This window comes from Helicoverpa armigera, chromosome 16, assembly GCF_030705265.1.
Source record: "Helicoverpa armigera isolate CAAS_96S chromosome 16, ASM3070526v1, whole genome shotgun sequence".
NCBI classification, from domain to species: Eukaryota; Metazoa; Arthropoda; class Insecta; order Lepidoptera; family Noctuidae; genus Helicoverpa; species Helicoverpa armigera.
In genome coordinates, this window is record NC_087135.1 from 11,569,799 (window position 1) to 11,590,866 (window position 21,068).

At 42.0% G+C, this 21,068-nt stretch overlaps 3 protein-coding genes across 4 annotated transcripts; 2 read left to right on the forward strand and 1 right to left on the reverse strand.

The window, feature by feature from the left end:
- Positions 1–179: 179 nt before the first annotated feature.
- On the reverse strand, positions 180–7,107 carry LOC110383143 (zinc finger protein 12). 2 transcript variants are annotated; one of them, XM_021343884.3, is made up of 5 exons: positions 6,464–7,107; positions 4,527–4,705; positions 4,283–4,366; positions 2,022–2,239; positions 180–645 (listed from the first exon to the last, which is right to left on the reverse strand). In XM_021343884.3, exons 1-5 carry the CDS (start codon positions 6,961–6,963, stop codon positions 574–576), a joined length of 1,053 nt encoding a protein of 350 aa, XP_021199559.3. In that variant the 5' UTR covers positions 6,964–7,107; the 3' UTR covers positions 180–573. The 2 variants fall into 2 exon arrangements, with proteins under 2 accessions (XP_021199559.3, XP_049700172.2); XM_049844215.2 differs by lacking the exon at positions 180–645 and having other exon boundaries at positions 1,522–2,239.
- A 1,565-nt stretch (positions 7,108–8,672) lies between these two features.
- Positions 8,673–11,429, forward strand: LOC110383142 (RNA-binding protein 33). Its single transcript, XM_021343883.3, has 2 exons — positions 8,673–8,832; positions 8,933–11,429. The coding sequence occupies exons 1-2, from the start codon at positions 8,749–8,751 to the stop codon at positions 10,955–10,957; spliced, it is 2,109 nt and encodes a 702-aa protein (XP_021199558.3). The 5' UTR covers positions 8,673–8,748; the 3' UTR covers positions 10,958–11,429.
- Positions 11,430–15,747: 4,318 nt separating this feature from the next.
- LOC110383141 (neuropeptide-like protein 29) lies at positions 15,748–17,519 on the forward strand. The gene is made up of 2 exons (XM_021343882.3): positions 15,748–15,857; positions 17,018–17,519. Exons 1-2 carry the CDS (start codon positions 15,846–15,848, stop codon positions 17,396–17,398), a joined length of 393 nt encoding a protein of 130 aa, XP_021199557.3. The 5' UTR covers positions 15,748–15,845; the 3' UTR covers positions 17,399–17,519.
- The last annotated feature ends 3,549 nt before the right edge of the window (positions 17,520–21,068 follow it).

Consider the following 21,068-nt stretch of genomic DNA (forward strand, 5'->3'; position numbering starts at 1 on the left):
GAAATTAGGCTGGCGCATTGTACGGCGACAAATAGAAATGTTTTAATACGCAATATCTACGTCTGATTGAATCTAATTTTCATTTCCAATTACACTTACCTAATGACCGGCGGCGGTAGTTGCCAAAGACTTTCATCACGACCTGATAAATGAAATGCCAAAGAAAACAAGAGTATAATCTGTGACAAATAGTTTTATTATCACGTCGAGTCTGCGGCCTTGACCGCCACTGCACAGGTTTCACTAAACCGCATCATTCCTAACTCGCTTGCTCAAATAGCACTCGTAAAAAACTTATACATTGTGTCAATGTCCTTCCTACGAGTCGACTTAAAAGTATGTATGGTGAATAAATCTTTGGTGTCAGTTAATTCAATACATGAATGAGGTTTGGTTAACCTAATAAAGGTTTATAACATTTCTCTTAATTTAATGGTCACGTTAGCCATTCTTATATATTTCTCTTATAAGACTAATTTGGACTAGAAACTGCAACCCGTTTCGCCACAATGTCCATAGTTGACCACAATGTCCATTGCGACAACTATAGACTAATAATACCTAGCGTAGGGTTTATAGATCACATTCCATTTGTTTGGCAATAACATTGGCTGCTACTTCTGCTTCTGTAGGTGGCGCAGAATCCTGAAACAACAAACAAAACAAGACCTGTCTGTTTGAAAAAGTCACTAAGTGTTCTGTATAACAGTAAGTTGAAGCGGTAGCGTTTTATTTGTACAGGTTAATGTTCACTTAGACTTCCAAGTAACAAAGTTCTTTGTCGGTAAAAAGGTGAAGGAAATTATTTCGAGAAAACTTGGACTACAGTCTGAAAGCACGAACCCAAGCGAGCGACCGTGGTGGTTAGCGCTCCATCCTTCTCTTAGTGAGAGGTAGCCTGCGTCCAGCAGTGGGACGATATAAAAAGGCTGATGATGTTGATGACAGAGGAGCTGGGAGTTTGTTCCGCTACTTCTTCTTCCCAGCAAAACACATAGGAAGTAGTGAAGGGCGTTTTGGGCACAGTATTTGTAAAGTACTGTTTCGCGTCCAAGTTTAAATAAATAATTATGAGCTGGAGAGTCGGGGTGGTTGCTGGGTGTACACTGGGCAAAATCAACAGGCAGGCAGGCAAGTGGCTCCACCCAACGCGGCGCGGTCATATTGAGAGAAACATACATGTTAGTGTGCGTAAAGCCTGATTATTAATGTGCGTACACAACGAATTATTGGATACAAACTTTAATAACCCGTTGTGCACGCACACACTTGCAATTTCTTTTCACTATAATGCTAATGAGAATATGAAGTTAAAATTTAATAATATGACTATGTAGGCTCGTAACCGAGGCGTAGAAGCGTTCGTCTAAGTTTTAAGTTCGAGTCTCACATCTGCATACACTTTTTGCATAACTATAATCATTTTTTATTTTCATTATGTATTTATTTTATTATTGTAAATAAAATAAGAATATTAATCTAGATTTTAATAAGGAAGTATAAATTAAACAATTTGTAATAAGACAGCAACAATATTTATTGACTAGGTTTATTCATATTATAATCACAAATTAAAAAGTTTTATGTATGACAAAACTATTCTAAGACAAGAAACAAGGTGCCGGTAACTATACCTGGTTTTGTTTGTGAATGTCGGATAGTAAAATTTTCTTAGCTGGCCTACGACATTTCACGCCAGCTGCATGCAAGTGGTTCCTTATAGTTTGTAGTGTCACATCATGTTTAGTCGCCGTGGAACGAGTGCTGAGGAAAGGCTCAGCCATATGCGCAGAAACTATATCACGGTGCCGCGCATTGGCTTCTGTGTATGCAAATCCAGCCTTCGGTCCCGGTCGGCGAGGATCAATGTTTCCCGTATCGGCATATCGATGAACCCACAATTGCACAATTGCACGTTTTGCTTTATGCACACTAACATGTATGTTTCTCTCAATATGACCGCGCCGCGTTGGGTGGAGCCACTTGCCTGCCTGGCTGGTGATTTTGCTGTGTGTACATACCACAGCGTGGTGCTTCCTGACGTGTTTCCTGAGGGACTGCTTGTGGTGGTATCTGGCGGGGCAGGCGGCGCAGGCGTGCGGCGCGGGGGCGGCGGGGTGTCGCGGCGGGGCGCGGGCGGGGCGGGGGGGGCGGGCGCCCGCGTGTCGCGCCATGTGCGCGGCGAGCTTGTTGGTGCGGAACTGCGCGCCGCATATCGCACAGATGTACGGCAACGCACCTACACAAGTGCATCTACCACTTATTACTCCATCCAAGTCAACATTATCTATACATATAATAAATCTGTAAAAAAACTGTGTCTGTACATTGAATATATTAAAAAAATAATAATTGGGTGGGGTTTAGAATCAGTAATGGAGCACAAATAAAAAAAAAAATCTGTCTGTTTGTCTGTATGTCTGTATGTCTGTATGTCTGTTTGTTTGTACACGCTAATCTTCGGAACTACTGGACGGATTTCAATGATTTTTTCTTTGTTGTATCAGTATTAAGCCTGGTCAACATATAGGCTATAATTTATCTTCGAAACTTGAAGACCTGGTGCAGAACTCCAACAGACCAATAAAACTATAAGAGATACAAATATGGTGCCATGGCAAAAATTGTTTCATTTGATGAGCATTTTCAGCTGAGATAATAAATTTTAAGATCTGGAACACCTGATGTGGAACCCCAAGAGCCCAGCTTCTCTGTACCATATACAGGTATGACGTTTTAGCAAAAGTTGTTCAATTTGATAAGCACTTTCTATTGATTTATACAAATTGAAGATCTAAAACACCTGATGTGGAACTCCAGGAGCCCTGCTAGACTATATGAAGCATATGAAGATATGACGTTTTAGCAAACGTGGGGCCGAAGCCAACACGCTGAAGCCCTTTTGAAACAACTTTAATGAAATGGTGACACAAAACCGACGATTATCCCTTTATACACTATAGAAATGAACCCAAGGACAATCCCTGGTGGACGTCGCTAAAAAAAAGACAATCCCCGGTTCTGTGCTAAACTATTGCTAACTATGGACGAAAACTACTTGGGCTATTGTGATGATAGTGGATGACAATGTATTAGGTACATGTAAAAACGGCAGGTGGAGACTCAACACCTCACTTACTGGGCCCCCGGGAACCAGTCACTGAATAGCAACAAGAGGGCAACAGGGACATGAGCGGCTGAAGGGTGAGGATACCTCGGCGGACTTTAAACGCAGATTACGCGCTCCCTGTGCTTACCATGAGGCACCTACCCTCCGAGCAGGGCTACTAATCCTGCTCTAGCGACTCCACTCTGGACGGCCAAGCCAAGCCAGAGGCGTGAGACCTACCCCCGTCATGGTTCACTCCGACTGGCCGGAGATGGGGGACAGTATACACTCCCTGGAGAACTCAGTATATACATATAGCCCCGCGGGGTCGCTACTCCCCGTCATCAGCCTCAGATGTCCTGCGGTGCCTATATCTCATTATTATTGTCGTTATTATCTCAAGAGCCTTTGTCCCAATTATGTTAGGGTCGACATCCAGACACGATGCAACTGAGTACCAGTGTTTTACAAGGAGCGACTGCTTATCTGACCTCCACAACCCGGTTACCCGCTCAACCCAACACCCCTTGGTAAGACTTACTGGCTTCTCACTACCCATAACGACTGCCAAGAATGTTCAATGACAGTCGGAACCTACAGTTTAATATCCCCTCCAAATAACGGTCATTGGTATCCAAAATATACGTAGAAAGTACATACGAACTTAGAAAAGTTGCATTGGCAGGCACTTGCCAGACCTGGAATCAAAGACGCACGCTCATACTTGAGAGATTGGTTCTCTACCCACTAAACCACCACGAATTCCACTAAGTCACCACGACTTTGTCATCTATTTCATGTTTTTTTACGTAATAATACGTGTAATATTTTTGCCTCACACAACTTAAATGCGGACTAATTAGAATCACTACTTTTATCCCTATGGTCACGTCTATTGCGACTATTCAGATCTTTGATTTCGCTGGCATAAGGGACAGGATCCGCGTACGAAGTCGCGGGCAGAAGCTAGTCAATAATAATTACACTTTATATAAAACAACAGATAAAGACTACACATTTTCGCTGAAGTTCTCGGCTAGAGATAGCTCTCACAAGTTTTACCACAATGTCAGATCATCTAGTTACTGAATCTATATAACTTTAGTGACTGTTTCAGTCATTGGTTAATTTATTGAACACATCTTTCGATGTTGAAAGTCGTGTATTCCTTACCCGTGTGTATCCTGATGTGGTTCTGCAACGTGTTCTTACTCGAGAACTTCTTCCCGCAATCGTTGCATTCGAACGGTCTCTCACCTGTAACAATACATAACATTAGTAAATAGAAAAGGGTACAATAAAGAAGGACATACACCCACCAACCCGCTTAGAACATCACTCTTTGCAACTTAAAATTCTAATACATTTAATTGTCTGAACTCTTGTGAATATGTGGCTGTAAGTCATGCGCACATACCGCTATGTGCTCTGAGATGCACGGCTAGGTTGGTGGCGGAGGAGTATGTCTTGCCGCAGCCCGGCAGCGGGCAGGCGCGGCGCGCGCGCGGCCGGCAGTGGCGCGCCGCCAGCCAGCGCGACGCCGCGCCCGCCCCGCACGACGAGCACCAAAACTCACGCGACCCGCTGTGACGAGCACTGACAAACAACGTACTCAGCTTACTGTAAATTCTTGATGAAGGGCTGAGGGGTTATCTGGGGCTGAGGGAGTCAAAGTGTGTTTAATTCAAATAGGCCTTTGCAGGCTCCTATGAAACCTCACACTAGTTTCACGATGGTTCGAGAGTTACCGCGGCCCTGGTACATAAAAGGCCTACGAAAGAACACGATGGGTTTTTAGTCAGTAAAAGTCTGACACTCCCTCACCAGTGCTAACCCACAGCGGGATCTCATTTGATGAATTTTGCCAAAGTTAAAAAAAACAAGTCTGCTTATAACTAACTAGCTACTTTTCCGCAGTTCACCCACTTCCCGGAAAAGCTTCTTTCCGTAACCGGATAAACCACAACTCATGTTCAGCACAGATAGTGTAGCTTCCTAACAGTGAAAGAATTTTTCAAATGAGTTGTTCTAATGCTTATTTCTTCAATTCAAACAAACAATCAAAGCTGTCCTCCTTATGACAATAGTGTAGATAAGTAAAACACAATGTATTTATTCTAAACTTGTCAGCAATGGAAACAAGCAGTCCAGTATGTCAGATAAACAATGTATAGACAAGTGATTAACTGGTGTTGTTCAATCACAGGGCTAGTTGTTTGATTGAACATCTATTTAAACCAGTTGGCTGTAACATAATACAATTTTAAGTATTCGTTTACAAGTATTTTTGTATTATGAATGTTGATTATATTAATGTACATATTTGTGTTTTGTATTTTTCTATGGGCCAAAGTTGCCTGAAATACAGGAATAAATAAATAATACAATAACGAATTACTATTATATATTTAGTAATTGTTATTAATAGACATATTCATTGAGTGACTACTACATGTAGTTCACTATTCAACTAGTATGAAGTGCTCACATTCAATGTACATTACTTCTGATTATTCTAAATAGGCTGATAGGTTAATTGACTAAAGGGCTAAGCCTTTTCCTCAATGAGTGACTGGGTGGTCCCTAACACCAGGGTTTCCCACACCGCACACATTAGACAATGAACTACTGCTACAGCATTCACAGTACATACTTAATTTCACTTTCACATTGACTGTTGAATCATACATTTCTTTGATGTCCCATGCATTGTTGGCAAACACTTTATATTTGTGCAACATTAACAGCTTACCGCCATAATCATGACACTATTATGCATATTGATTTAACATCTGTGTTGAAATATCATGTGCCAGAATATGATTTATTATGTAGCTTTCCAAACTTATATACTTACAACTAATATTACTTGTCTATGTAGTAGCATTACCAAGATGGAAATAAATATTCTATAACATCTATTCTGTTTCCTTGGTTAATAAGGTCTATGATTCATCATCATTGTTCATCAGTCATTGGTCATCAGATTTTCGAGGATTAGAAACAGGTACAGAAATATGCTACAGATGAAACTAAAAAATAATAATGATGAACATTACAGGATTGGGATTCAAAATATAGATGGCATTGCCCTTGTGAAGGTTGTACGTACAGCAGTTACAATGTCAAGACCAGCAAGAATGCCAGTTATTAAATAATTCTATATGAGTGCCACATTTCTAGTACTCGCACAGAATAACAAATGTATTTATGAATATATTACATACAGTTTAGCTAAGGAACTAAGCAGTGTACCTTATAAACCTACCTTATGTGTTTTGTTTCTCAATTTGATAATAGTTGAGCAGTCAAAATGACCTAGAAATTAGTGCACCTTATTCTGTACATACTCACAGATGTAGCTTGAAATTAAACTTTCTGGTGAACACCTTCTGACAGTGAGGGCATGTGTGTGTCGCCGGCGGCGCCCAGTGCCGGCAGCGCCTGCGGGACCCACACTCCTCACAATGAGGCTCCTCCAGCCCTGATACCTCGACACTAAGCAGCTCGTCACCACCACTAGACTCCACACACTCGTCTGTCCCATCTATCACTCTGTTCTCAAAGTTATCAACCTTATTCTCTTCTACTTTGTTTACATTGACATTTAAATACTCTGCCAGTACCTGGTTAGACTTCTGACATTTTTCCAAGAAGTTAACAGTAGTTTCTAACTCTGTCAGACAATCACAACAGATGCAGGTAGGACCAGTATCGTTTGTAGCAGCTTTCAGACCAATTTTTATCAGTTTCTCGAACGGAGAAATGCCTTTCCGTTTGCGAAATAATGAAAACACTGAATCTTGTTTTTTAAAACAAATTCTGCACATAGTATCGTCGCTAAACTTCTCCATTATGTAATACTAAGTACTATTTGATTTCTTAAACCTATTATCGTAGAGAATTCTTTGAAAATCTTATTTTATGTATATTATTGCTTTAGCTAAAGTTCGATTGAGCTTTTTTGACTGATAGTTTGTTGTTACAACAACAACAACAAGTGAAAAAGATATATCACTTTTCTTTAAGAGCAAGCAGGATAGCTTCAAAGCTGTGCTTGAAAAAAACTAACATTGTAGATCTGGACCGCACTAACGTCAAGCGAGTGTCAGTATAACTTTTTAATAGCAAGAGTGAAATGTTCAGGACATTTCATTCATTCTGCCAAGATTAATTTGTTTACCAGTAGGAATTGATAGCTTCCGTCTGACATCATCTCAACACAAAACAATTGTCGGTTTACCTCTGTCTATAAAGCAGAACAAAGATAGTGCAATACATCATACATGGCAAAGTGCCACAGACTTGTGAACCTAACCCAAATTGCGTAGGTCGAGAAATGAAAAGCAGTTACCTACTTATTACCTAAAGTGGAATTAAAATTCCATTTAATACATCGGCTTCTTATTCGAAGTGAGTAAGTTAAACCACTTTTGCTACGTGTTTAACATCTCTATTCGACAGAAGTCGGTAGTTGGAATCGTCTGCAGTAGACACGCAAACATTTTCGCAGAAGGTCTACATTATTAAAGTACCTACTTAACAAAATTCAAAATACAAAATACCAAATAGATTGTAGAGGTAGTATATGTAAGTACTTATTTGTTTTGGTAATGCTTGCTGGGTCGCACACTCTAATACCTACTAATTCTTACGGTCAGGATTTCATCAAACAACAAATAACTATAGGTGCACGATATTATGTACAATAAATCTATTACTCATACCTCTATATTCAGTGGTATATCTGTATTTACCATAAAGGGGCTTCTGCTGTTATTTATCTTGTGGGTTAGCAAGCATAAAGTTACGTAAGCATGAGGTTTGATACCGGGCGGCTATGGCAAGTGATGTGAGCTCGCGGCGGCGGCGCGGCGCGGAGCGGTGAGAGCCAAGGAAAGTGATCGCGGTACATTTGGTAACCGCTGGGCGTGTGCCCGCATATCAATGTCCTGCGCACCAGGGACGGAGTCAGGGCATCATTAACAGGACGAAATTAAGCAATGCGTGAGCCATTCTTACCTACATCCATAAGACTGATCTTCGACCGTTTCCCAGCAAGGTCTCGACTTCAAAGTAAAACTATCTACAATCTACACAATAATACTTCCAGTACTAACTTTCATAACAGACAATATTTATCATTGTATATTGAATGAGGTATTGTGCACATTGTTTACTGTTTACAGAAAATGTAAACAAACAATCAGATGCTGAAGTAACAGTAGTATCGAACTCGCGCTACTTCGCATAGTCGTCCCATGCGTGGACTCTATGACTTAGAAATATCGTGCAAGTGAGAACCGATTCGTCCCTGCAGCCGCTGGTACAATTTTCTCCCTATTACGTTTCTTGATCAATTGGTATGCGCGTGCGCACACTTGTTACACAGGAATGACGGCAGTCACCGACGTGCTACCTAAAACAAATTCAGTGTATTCCGATTTCTACTCTAAGTACAAGCCGTAGAATTGAACGTCGCGTAACGCTGAATCGGAAGAAGAATTTTAGGTGCATTCGTTTAGGAACGGTCGAAAGCATTATCGCGTAAGGACGAAGTTCGCAGCTGGCACGTCCGGCCGGCTAGTGAAACCTGCACGCTGGCTACATACTAATTCGATATGTTTTAAGTTATAAGTATGGGTGGAAGAGTCCGATGTCAATCGGTTTCTGAGTGGTTGTCGCGCCGACCGGGCGACCGCATCGACATGAGACTTACAATCGTAAGTATCCAGTTTAGGAACAAAAGTGAATCTGGTGACAGTGACAGTGATCGTGTTATCTCAGTGCGGAATAATTAACATGGTGCGTGGTGTGTTTCAGATCGCGTTGGTGTTGTGCGCGTGCGTGTGCTTGTCGGCCGGAGATGTCGCGCATCTGAAGGCTGCCAAGGCGAAGCTGATTGGTCGGCTTGCGAAGGGCAAGCCGCACAAACGAGGAGTGCTGTCGGCAGTGCCACCCTACAAGCTAGGATACGACATCCCCGTCGTTACTCACTCCGTCGTCAAACCGGTCGTCGTGTCGTACCCTCCCGCAGCAGCGGTGACCGCTGTGAAAGTGCCTCTCGCTCACCCCCTGACCACGCGTTACCCTGTGCCAGTGGGACATAAAGTTCCAGTGCCTCATCCTCATTACGGTCTCAAGTTTCCGCATCATACGAAAACTGTTTTATTGCCGAAACCAGACCATCACTTCCATCATCATCACCATCACGTTTCTCCTAAGCCAGTGATCCCTGTGGTACCAGCGCCTGTACCTGCTACTCCCGTGATACCTGTACATGAGCCTACAGCAACAGTGGCTCACCCTGTGCCGGCGCCTTCTCCACCAGTTCTCATCCAATCAGCGCCGATACCTGCGCCGATACCTCAACCTATACCTGGGCCATCACCCTTATTCTCAGCAGCAGCTTTAGCTCACACTCATCTGTTCCCTCAGGCGCATGCTCACCTTCGGCCTGCAGTGCCTGCAGCTCCCCTTCCCGCGCACCCAGAATATACTCCACTCCTGCCTTACGCTCATCAATTCCCTTATGTTTTGAGACCAGGTAATGCAGTGCAGACTTCATTCTTCGCGACATACCCAAGATATCCATTGCTTAATTATCAAAGCCCTGTTTTCCCATTGGGTCCTCCAGCAGTCAATCAGGTAATATACGAGCGTCCTCAGGGACAACACTTCCACCTGGCTCCACCAGCAGGTCAAGAAGGCGTAGTGCTCGAGCAGCCTGGTGCTCATGTAGAGCCAACGTTCCTACAAGCACCTGTTCCGCAACACGCTGTGCATCTACAGCCTACACAACCAACTCTTCATCTGCAACCAGTACAACCGGGTGTGCATTTGTCACCTGATGTTCACTTGCATCCCGGCCAACAAGAAGTCCACTTGCATTCGGCTCAGCCAGAGGTTCATCTTCAACCAACCCAACCGGAGTACCACCTACACCCAACACAGCCAGAAGTACATCTCCACCAGGGTCAGCCGGAGGTACATCTCCACCAGGGTCAGCCAGAAGTACATCTGCATCAACCTCAACCAGAAGTCCACTTGCACACTGCTCAACCCGGCGTTCTGCAAGCAGCTCAACCTGGTCTCCTGCCTACTCAACCAACCGTACATTTGCAGCCCACTCAACCTACACTAGACCAAGATGGCTGGCACCCTGTACAGGCACAACCACATGATCTAGGACAGCAAGGAGGCCACTTTAATCAGGATGGACAATTTGCCCCAGGAGCCCATTTCGGACAAGATGGTCAATACGCCCAGGGTCACTTCGGTCAAGATGGACAACAGCAACATTTTGGTAATGAAGGACAATTTGGGCAAGACGGTCACCATCAGTATACGCAAACGCAAGGTACACAGGTTTATGAGCAGCATACCGGAGATCAACAATACCACGACTTTCAGGCCCAGTTGGAGCATCACATCCAACAGCAACTGGATCAGGCGCAGTACGAACAACACATAAACAACCAGCAACAACATCAGCCGGGACAGGACTACGGAGTTCCACAATTCACTCAAGACGCTTTCGGCCAGAACGGACAGCAAGGTCAAAACTTTGGTCATTCCGGTCAGGATTACAACCAGAACGGGCAGAATTTCGGTCAGCAAGGTTACGAGTATAGTCAACCAGGACAAAATTTCGGCCAAGATTTTAGCCAGGCAGGTCAGAACTTCGGTCAGGATTTTAACCAGCAGCAGCCGACTGGCGAGTACGGAGTGCCACAGGGCGCGGAGGGGCGCAGCAGCGCGGAGGGCGAGGAGGAGCAAGAGTTCCACAACCACATCCCGCTGAAGCTGCAGCCGCCGCTGGACAGGCCGCTCGAACATTTCCGATAGCCTCGCCGCGTGTGCGAACCGCATTTATCAGTTACCTCGACGAGCGGCAACACTGCTACTGACTGATACTCTGTCTAGCAACATCAAGATAGCTTCGATTTACCTTACAACCTTGTTACCAAACTAACGTAGTACAAAACCGACACCGAAGTTCGATTACTGATCGTAATCTCGCAGTGTTAACATGTAGCAATGAGTTTAAAAAGCAAATACGGGCTGTAATATTATAATGTTAGATTAATAAGATATTTTAAACATTACAAGATAGATACGAGCCAACAGTTGCGAGTCAGTAGTTAAGTAGATCTGTCGCTAGATAGCGCCACTCGCGTCCACCGCTGTGTATATTGTGTAGATAAAGTTTATGTTCACGAATTGCCTAATAATAGTAAATAGTTTAAGTTATTAACATAGTTGTAAGAGAGATTTATTTATTTTTTTTATAAATAAAATATTTTGTAACGTTGAACAATTGTTTTATTGGACATGGACGCTCGAAGGGGGAAGCATGACGCACGCAATTAAATAAAACCATTTAGCAGGCGCAATCGCAATGTCCTACAATCCACCTTACTTCATACGTTTGATTGATTTCAATGAATTTTGTAACAGGTATTTATTAATAAAACACTGATAACGTAACTAAGTACGTAATATTTTCTATAACAAGTACAGTGGCCGGTAAATAAATCTTAGCTCAACAGCTGCGGGATACTGAGCCCGCTGTTAGGCAACGCGCGCCGGACATGTGGTAGTTAGCTGTCAATGTGGGCCACACGTGTAGCCCTACTATGTACCAAATACTGCCTACGTAGGCCCAAGTAGTGGTAAGTACGACCTAGGTACGCGCGTGCTGCGGCCAACAGCCTGCATTTAAATATGATTGGGTTATTACCCGCTAGATTTTAAATATTATTTGGCTTACGACGGCATATTATTTAATGTAAGGTTTTGCATATGCAATTAAGTAAGTAGATCAAGATTGTAGTAGGTATCTATGAAATTGTAGTTTGTAAGTAACCTATAGCGGCTATATCTGTAATTGAAAACAATTATACATCAGTTTATGGACACTACAGGTTGCCAAGCAATTTGATTTCGCGTATGTATAGGAATAATGTGATCAAAATGTCATTATTAGTTATAATATATTATTATGTAGCTTAAAGATGCTTCCCCTAAGCTTTGACGCTCTGAACTTGAGCAAAACTAGCACAACCCTATTTTCGATACCGCACACTGCTCCTATATGATATACGTACTTACATAATCCGTAGTCAAATAAACTACTTTTAGACACGGACATACACTACAGGCGAATTCAAGTCGTGAGTACCTACACCATTAACACGACCCAAACACCTGAAACATAGACAAGAGCATAGGTACCCTACGTCTGGTGACGTCATCGCGCAGGCTCATATCCTGCCAGGATACGCATTAGAAAGGTGTGAGACAACACGTGTTATTAAACACAAGGCTGATACACGCAATTATTTATATGTCGTCTGGGCGTAATATTACTCATTCAGATGTTATGATATTGTCAGCAGAAAATAATAGATTGTTTGTCTAGGGATGTTCAGGTGCATCTACAAAGTGACAATTCACTGTATATCTGGACAGTTACTAATGCCAAATATTTAATTAGATGAATAATACATATTTATGTTTTACATGAGTTTTACATGGGCACTACCTACTTTCAGAGTATGTAGTAGTTCGGAGTTTTGTTAGTTGGTTGTTGGTCTTCCAGCCATACATTAGTGTTACCATGCTCTAGTCTTACTTAGTACGTTCAGTGAAAAGAAGCATGCATTAATGGAACGTTATGAGAACCAATTGCTCTATTTCCATAATATCGATTTGGCATTTACTGCCAAATATCACTCAACATAACACAGCCTATTCAGGCACAGCAATATGCCCTTTTTTTTAACGACGTAAAAATCATCAAATGACCCTCCCGCTGTGGGTTAGCAGCGGTGAGGGAGTGTCACTCTTACTGACTAAAAGCCGTCGTGTTCCATCGTAGGCCTTATGTGCTAGGGCCGCGGTACCTCTTTCGAACAACCCGCAGCCCCGGCAGGCCAGCCCTGCTGGGCCCTCTGGGGTTGCTGACATCTCTTTGAGGAGCGCGTGGAACAACGCGCGCCGCCGACACGGGTCTGTTGTCTAAAAACAGACATGAGCGATGAGCCACCCGAACTCACCGCCCACAGACCCACGCCTACGGTGGCCGGGAGTCGTCTCGCGACACCCGGCGCCCGTGGTGTCTACCTGCTCCAGCGCGGCGGCCGGGATGAGAGGTGCGAACTCTCTGACGTTCCGCCGCCTCCTTCTCGAGCATGACTGCTTCGCAGAAGGAGGCGACGGCATCCCATTCCCTTTCGCCCCGGACCATGGCTTGAACCAGGGCCGGACGCGAGAGGTCGCCGCCGACAGCAATATGCCCTAACAAATAACTTGAGCTCAATGTCCCCCCACCCCTCAGCCCTCGGCGTGAACATTACGACCGGCGTGTGGTAACCATACGCGCCATATACGACTGTTTATTACTGAACATTCTACGTGCAGTACTTTTGACTCATACGAAAGAAAATATACATTCCGGACATACTGTTCATTGTTCATGTTAGATTTAGAAAGAGGCGAATGCAAATAGCAAGTCGTATGAAGACGATTTGTAGCTCGATTTTTGTCAGGCGCTAAACTATTGTGATGAGAAGCGGAGAGCTCGCAGACAGTGAGAAAATTGACCTAGATTATGAATGGTAAGGTAAGGGTTAAGGGAATGGTAAGGTACGTTAACTTATAAATTAAACAAACTTGTATGTACGAGTAAGTATATGGACTGTTCTCGTCGTCGATCATAAAATATGACGGCTGGAAAACCTGCTTCTAGTAAATCAACACATTTACATTCGGAAGATTAAATCTAACATACGACATATATAGTACATAAATAATATACCTAAGTTGGTATGTACAGCAAAACATATCTAAACACCTTACAATAGCAAGCAATAAAAAGTCAGATTATGAAGTATTACAATAGAATTAGTTTGGATTCATTGATTGGATATCAACAGTCAGGTTGGCCAATCAATAAGGCTCACTAGACAATGGCGTGGTCTCACGACTGACGCATTGTGCCCGCTGTGGGACTAGCTGAACCTATGCACGGGGTTAGGGCTTGGACACAACACACACGACAAAAGCCCCTTAGTAGTGGCTCACTTTCATTAGGAAAACCCTCTCCTAAAGTTAGGTGTATATTGTGTTCGTATTTAGTAAGTTGTAGCATTTCTATGGTCGCGGCGGAATGTGTAAAGCATTTAAGTCTAAGTAATTTTTCATTTAAGTCAATGAAACTGTTACATAATTTAATTTAGAAGGTTTAGGTATTAGAGGATACGCATGTGCAATGTTACATGTAAATGAATGTATACTTTTAACGACCTGTTTAACAAAGTGTGTGTACCCTAGTCCTAACTTACCAATATAAGCGTATTACAATTGTTGACGGTTGAAAGGCCAAACGCTAAGTTTTTGTTCGATACTATGATTTAATTCTAAAGTAAATTAGCAAAGGTTTTCAATAAGGCAAGGATATCAGTTACCCAACCACGCTGCGGAAGTAAGCGCACTAATGTAATGTGTGTAAGAAACTGTTTAGGCAGATCAGTCGGTAATGCACTACCTTTAGGGCTTAAATGGAGCTGCTAACTGTTGGAAAATCACTCGTAAAAGCCTTAAAAAGTTAGAAAAGTCGTATTTTAGAGTTTGTTTTGACTAAGTTTTTGCTTGAATGATTTGTTAATTTCAAGTAGTTTTATAAACATATGGGTACCTAATGTATAAGTTAATATCATGAAGATGACGTGGATGACTTGGACTTGGAAGTAAGCGGGTAGTGATTGGTGAAAGAGGGTTGAACTTCAAACAATGCTGAATGTGGGAGACACCGAGAAAAACAAACGCTTTTGTAAATCAAGTACATTATCAATTAACGGCATTTTGTAGCAGCCAAAAGGGGCTGATGGCATAATCTTACGCCAACCTATAGCTTTACTGCAACTCTTGCTAATTTGATTAGCAAGGATTTAATTGAACTTCATTTTCTTTACAATTTTTGAAGCAATCTCTACCTACATTATTTTTTCGATAGCTATTGTGTAAGCCACCTATCTAAGACTTAGTATATGAAGTTAGAAATTAGATCAGCATTAATCCCTGAACTCTACTCTTGGGAATATGTCAGTATAATTACTTAGGAAAAATTATAAATTAAATCCGGAATAATTACCACCTAATTACTATTTACAATGTCCTTACAGTCACCACCACAGCCTTGATGACAAGTAAGTCGTCATCCTGAGCGACAAAATGATAAAATAATCATCCATTAAAGGAAACGCCACGTTGCACACCGGCGAGTGGTAATCAAAAATGATAATAACACAAGTTGGGAGGCTGTGGTACCCCGAACTGCAGGGGTTGTCAACCGCTGGTGAACATTGATCGCATGCACCAATGCAAGTTGGGCAAGGTTTTCTTTACAATTTAAGTTACAATTTTCATTAATCACCATTATCCATCTTTAAGAGATTTAATCCACGTAAAACTTTTTTTTTTAATTCTATAGGTACTTGCTTAATTATTTTATGCATCTGTAAATATTTTCTGACCAGTACCTTTTTGTTTAAATATTCACCTGTGAAGGTTCACCACAACTGCCGCACTACCCGGTGGCCGAGTACCATGGTACAGGGTCTAGAGGGGTCAGTGTACAGGTACACTCGCGTGGTACGCGGGCCGCCAGGAGTTATAAGGTGCGCAGACGCCGCCGCAGGACTAGTGCTTGTCCAACCAACACATTGCTAACATGAAGGCTGCTGTAAGTTGCATTTTTGTTTACCTTTTATTTATAAACAGAGCTTAGGTTGTGTAAGGTGCAGGTAGTGCAATTAATTTGAAGTTAAAATGCTTTGTGTATAACTCAAAATTCGACCTTTCTTATCGACTTCTTGTCTGTATGAAAACCCCTAGCACATCGTGCTGAAAAAGACAGAAATACTTTGGATATAAGTTTAAGAGGTTGAAAGGTTGGCCGACTTTGTGTCAATCTATTTCAAACAATACCTATGTGGGACGACTTAATAGTAAATGCAGCACTTGATAACTTTTTAGAGTATGTTGTAAACTATAACCAGGGGTAACGAGCACAAATTACTACACAACATAGATTAATTTATTAATCTAAGCTAATGGTTTCGCACCTAATGACATTTCTATAATCGATTGCCATAGTACCATCAACATTGCATTATATTACTTCATAGCTTAATTTTCTTAATCCTAATTTATCTTATGACTTAAGCCAAAATTATTAGTTCAAGTTTTTCTTCATCAAGCGTACCTGAATTTTCAAAATCCATAAAGCGAATGTAGTTCAATTTAATTGTCAATGTTTCCTCAGCACGGCAAAAAGTTCACAGATTTCCCAAGCTGCAATGTATTCAGTTATCTAAGCTATAATGAGTAGGGTTGACCAAGTGAGCGATTGCCGCGGGATCGAACCTGAGACGCGGCGCCTGCGCACGGCACATTGTCACGATTCTATGCTAATGCCGGCCTGATGCACACGATCACTGATACCGAAGTGCAGTTCACACGATTGATGAGATTGCACTGCTGTTGCTAAATGTCACACGGTGAAAAATAGGGTGCTATAGCTGTTTAGGTAAGGAGACCCAAAGAAAGCACTTTGCGAACGAAAGGCTGAATGTAAAAGTCTTCTCAACTACCGATCACCATCATCATCTCCCGAGCTTTTTCCCAATTATTTTGAGGTCGGCTTCCAGTCTAACCGGGTGCAGCTGAGTACCAATGTTTTACAAGGAGTGACTGCTTATCTGACCTCCTCAACCCAGTTACCCGGGCAACCAATACCCATACCGATAGATATCCCAAACAGCATCCATCGTTTTACCGTAACGAACACACACAAGCAATTTCCATACAATGTTTCTCTAATAACATGTCACATCTTTCTAGCTGTGCGTCGTCCTCCTGGTGGTGGCCCTGGCATCGGGCGCCGAGGAGAAGAAGAACGAGAAGCGAGGCTTGCTAGGCCTCGGCTACGGGCTCGGCGGCGGCCTCGGCCACGGGTACTACGGCGGGCACGGGCTCGGCCTGTACTCGCACAGCGCGCCCCTCATCAGTCACAGCGCGCCCATCATTAGCCACAGTGCCCCCATCATCAGCCACGGCTACGGCTTCGGCGGCTACGGCGGCCTCGGCCACGGCTACGGCGGCCTAGGGCTCGGCCACGGGGTCATCGCGTCCGCCCCCATCGTGTCACATGGCTACTCCGCCCCCCTCCTCGGCGGACACTACGGAGCTCCGTTGCTGGGGCTGGGCCATGGCTGGCATTGAGGCTACAACTAATGTAATATAAGTCCTGTCTGCGAATGTGTTTGTTTAGTGCCAAATTAGTTTACTTGAAGGTGGTTGATTCGACGCAAAATTTGTAATTAATAAATATTTTTATTTCTCATTTAAATTGGTTTTATTACTTACAACTCGAGGGGTTTAAAAAATTATCGGAATGATTTGTCTGTGAACGCAGAACCGGTCATGAAGATCATTAATACTACGAATAATCGTAGTATGTTCAAAGAAAAATTGCATCAACATGTAACCAGTACCATGGTACTATTCGGGCCCAAATACATGCTTGTATTTCTCTAAAATACGATAATTTAATATGTTGATCTCTAATTACCGCACATTTTGCAACTACCTCTAATATCAAGTGACATTTCGAAACTGCCCTAACGCCACATTACCAAACTGCGTCAACTTTTTAGCCGACTGCCAAAAGAGGGTAATGTTTTCTTGAACCCTTTGCTTACTACTCATAAGGACAGCAGCAGTTGGTTGACTTATAAACCGGAGTGCGATATCCTCAATCGCATCAAATTAAACACATCCCAGCGGATAACTGATTGATGTTTGTACGCGCCGCTAGGTGGCGCAACCGGAAGCTGCGCCGGCGCCGACCGGAAGTTGCGACACACGCGGTTGAATCAACTTCGGTTGAATCTGAGTAGAAATAGTGGAATACTGAATTAATTGCCAACAGTGAATGAAGTTGGGTCATTTACCTAGTTAAACTAACTTGATGTTGGGAAATAAGGAATATCTATCTGTAATTTTATACTACTGGCTTAACGTTTATTTAACTTATCAGTGGTCATTCAAAATAATCTTTGATTTCAACTAATCAGTTGAATTTTCTTATTTAATGTTATTTATTTGATACATGAAAATGTATCAAATTGAAAACTTTTAGTCTATAGAGGCATGGGTTATATTATTCTAATTTTACTGAGATTACAAATACATAACTCAGTTTGTCTGTTCAGCTTTTGTCTCCCGGCCCCAACCACTGAACTAATGGACCATTTTCTTGGAGAAACTTTTAAAGGAAGTCTTCCTTCTAGAGGAAATATTTATTTTATACAGTTGAAGCTGTGGGAAAATGCCAGTTCTAAGTATATAATATAGTGTTCTATATATTTTGTAATAGTGTCTATAAACCCCACATTCTATGGGTATGTACACAGATCTAGTTCCCGCGCAACAAGATATACTAGATAGTGCAAGGCGTGGTGAGTACGTCGTACGGTCAACTTATGCCATTTCATAATTCACCTACATTTGTCGGCTTCTCAGTAAATACTACTGTTTAAGGGAAAACCGCTAATGTGTAGTAATTGACACAAACGTATACAGCTGTCTTTGTAGTTTGATTCAAAAGTACGTGCCAATAAATGGGGAGGTGGACTTGCCGACTTCATATTGACCTACTCATAACCCATATAAACAATTTTTAAAATTACTTAAAAAGACCAAATTAAATTTTATCGAAGACCTTTTCCATATTAATACAAATTCCCTCAAGAATAGTTCAATTACCGTAAATGTCACTTAATTTAATTGTTTAACAGCAATGTTTAAAAATGCAGGCATTTATCGCTGTCGCAACGAATAATTCAATAAACGCCTGCATGCCGAATAATTATAATTACATATTGGTTGACAAAAACTCCACGGTGTTACAATGATAATCGCAGGTCATGTGTTGTGACGTCACTCGGCACTCGGAATGGGCACGCCGCACACAAAGCTCCGCCGACTGCGACAAAAAGTCGCGTCGGGTTGCGACATTACCTCAATACCCCACATATAAGCCGACAACTGCTTCCTTATTTGATGTAGAATGCCTGTCATAGATACTCTTGTGCGAACAACTTAAAACGTACCTTTATGGTATCCAAGAGAAATAATACTAAAAAGCAAACTGCGAATAATGACTATTTGACGAGATGGGGACAAGTCGGGTCAACCGATTATACCCTCGTTTATTGGTGTTGTGTTTGCGAACTGGGTTAATCGGGCTATAAACTTTAATCCCGATTAAATAAAAATGTCCATTGAGCTCACGACTAAGAAAATTCGAGCCGTATAATCGTAATTTCGTGGTTCAAATCTTTATTTTGTAAGCAATGCTCAAAGCTACTAAATTATAAATGCGAAAGGGACTCTGCCTGTCTGTCGCGCCTTCACGCCAGAACTGCTTTATTGAGTACAGTTTTTAACAGTTTTAATTGAGTACACATATAACATGTAGTTAAAAAGGGAATCTAAGGGCATAGGCTGCTTTTCATCCTCGCGCCAGAAAGTCAATCTCGAAACGCGGGTGGAACACTAAGGGCGTAGCCGACGGCTAGCTACGCACTGACCGCGGCGTAGGCGCATCCCGAAAATTCCGTAGCGTCTCGTAGCTCGTAGCAGAGCTCGCGTAGCTAAGCGCCTGGAGATTAAGTACCACAATCGTTTGTAGATCCATAACAACATTAAATCTGATTTTAATAAATTATCATTTTTAAATAACAGATTTTTCTAGTACAATTTATTTGTTTACTTCGTGATTTACTTAGGTTAATAAAGGTTATTGTTTTAAGGAGGTGCTACAATGTACGATTTTTATTATATTCTCTTGCATATAATATTTGACCCTTATAAGTAATTACAATGAATTTAGATTGTAAGTAAATAGAAGAGTAAGGTCGCGCTGACATTTGTGCAGGGCTGCGCGAGCGCCGCCGCGTCCGACACAGCTTGACTTACTTCAAACTTCAAGCTGACCTTATTCATTACGAAGAACATAATATATCGTCCTAAGTAAATAATACCAGTTTAAATATTTCAATCGACCATGTCCTTGACAATTTAACTACCACTCCGTACTTTTGAAGTTAAACTAGGTAGGTGAATAGGTTTCAAAAGTCGACTTGAAAAACGTTTCGATAGGAAGAAAGATAATTTAAGTTAAATATGATTTTAGTAAATAAAAGTCTTTTAAGAACTTTCCAAAACCATGTAAGTAGCCTTGTTGAGATCAAAGCGCCTACACAATGAAAGATGCGTTCGCAGCGTAAACACAAACCGGTGCATTGCAGTAATGGTAACATCAGGCGCTAAAAATTGATTGTTCTTCTTTTTCACAAGCGAACACCATGTAGTGAACCTATGTATAACATAATGCTTTGTAGCTCAATTTTGCGGGACACTCAAACAAAATTTTCACATTTATTGCATTTTTATATCTACGCTCTACATACCTACTTGTTTTGAGCACGGAAGCCGGTTTTCGATGATATAAGCCTTAAGGGCAAGCCCTTTGACTTTAGCTACGTTATATGTATGTGTGAGTCACATAACGCACCATAACATAACATTTGTTAGCTGGTGAGAATAACCCGAGACCGAGAGAGGTATGAAGAGGGTGACAGTCAATGAGTTCGGTGACACACTTGCATACGGTATCGAACCCCGTCACGCGAGACACAGCGCAGTAAATAATAGTCATTTGTTATGCAACTGATCATTGTATTAACATCTTTGTACTTATTCAACTGCGCAGTTCTACCAAAATATACTCCATATTATGCAGTGTATTAATCTAGAATTAAAACATTATGAGGAATATTTTAAATAGTAATTAACACATGAATATAGATCCAAGAGCATCTGATGA

Bases quoted from the DNA above. Each gene is read 5' to 3' on its own strand.
- LOC110383143 (XM_049844215.2), bottom strand. From the start codon at position 6,963: ATGGAGAAGTTTAGCGACGATACTATGTGCAGAATTTGTTTTAAAAAA. The intron at 4,706-6,463 runs GTGAGTATGTAC...GTTGTTTGTCAG, and splicing joins TTTAATTTCAAGCTACATCT to TGCTCGTCACAGCGGGTCGC. The intron at 2,240-4,282 runs GTAAGGAATACA...GCACTTGTGTAG, and splicing joins CCACATCAGGATACACACGG to GTGCGTTGCCGTACATCTGT.
- LOC110383142 (XM_021343883.3), top strand. From the start codon at position 8,749: ATGGGTGGAAGAGTCCGATGTCAATCGGTTTCTGAGTGGTTGTCGCGC. The intron at 8,833-8,932 runs GTAAGTATCCAG...GGTGTGTTTCAG, and splicing joins TCGACATGAGACTTACAATC to ATCGCGTTGGTGTTGTGCGC.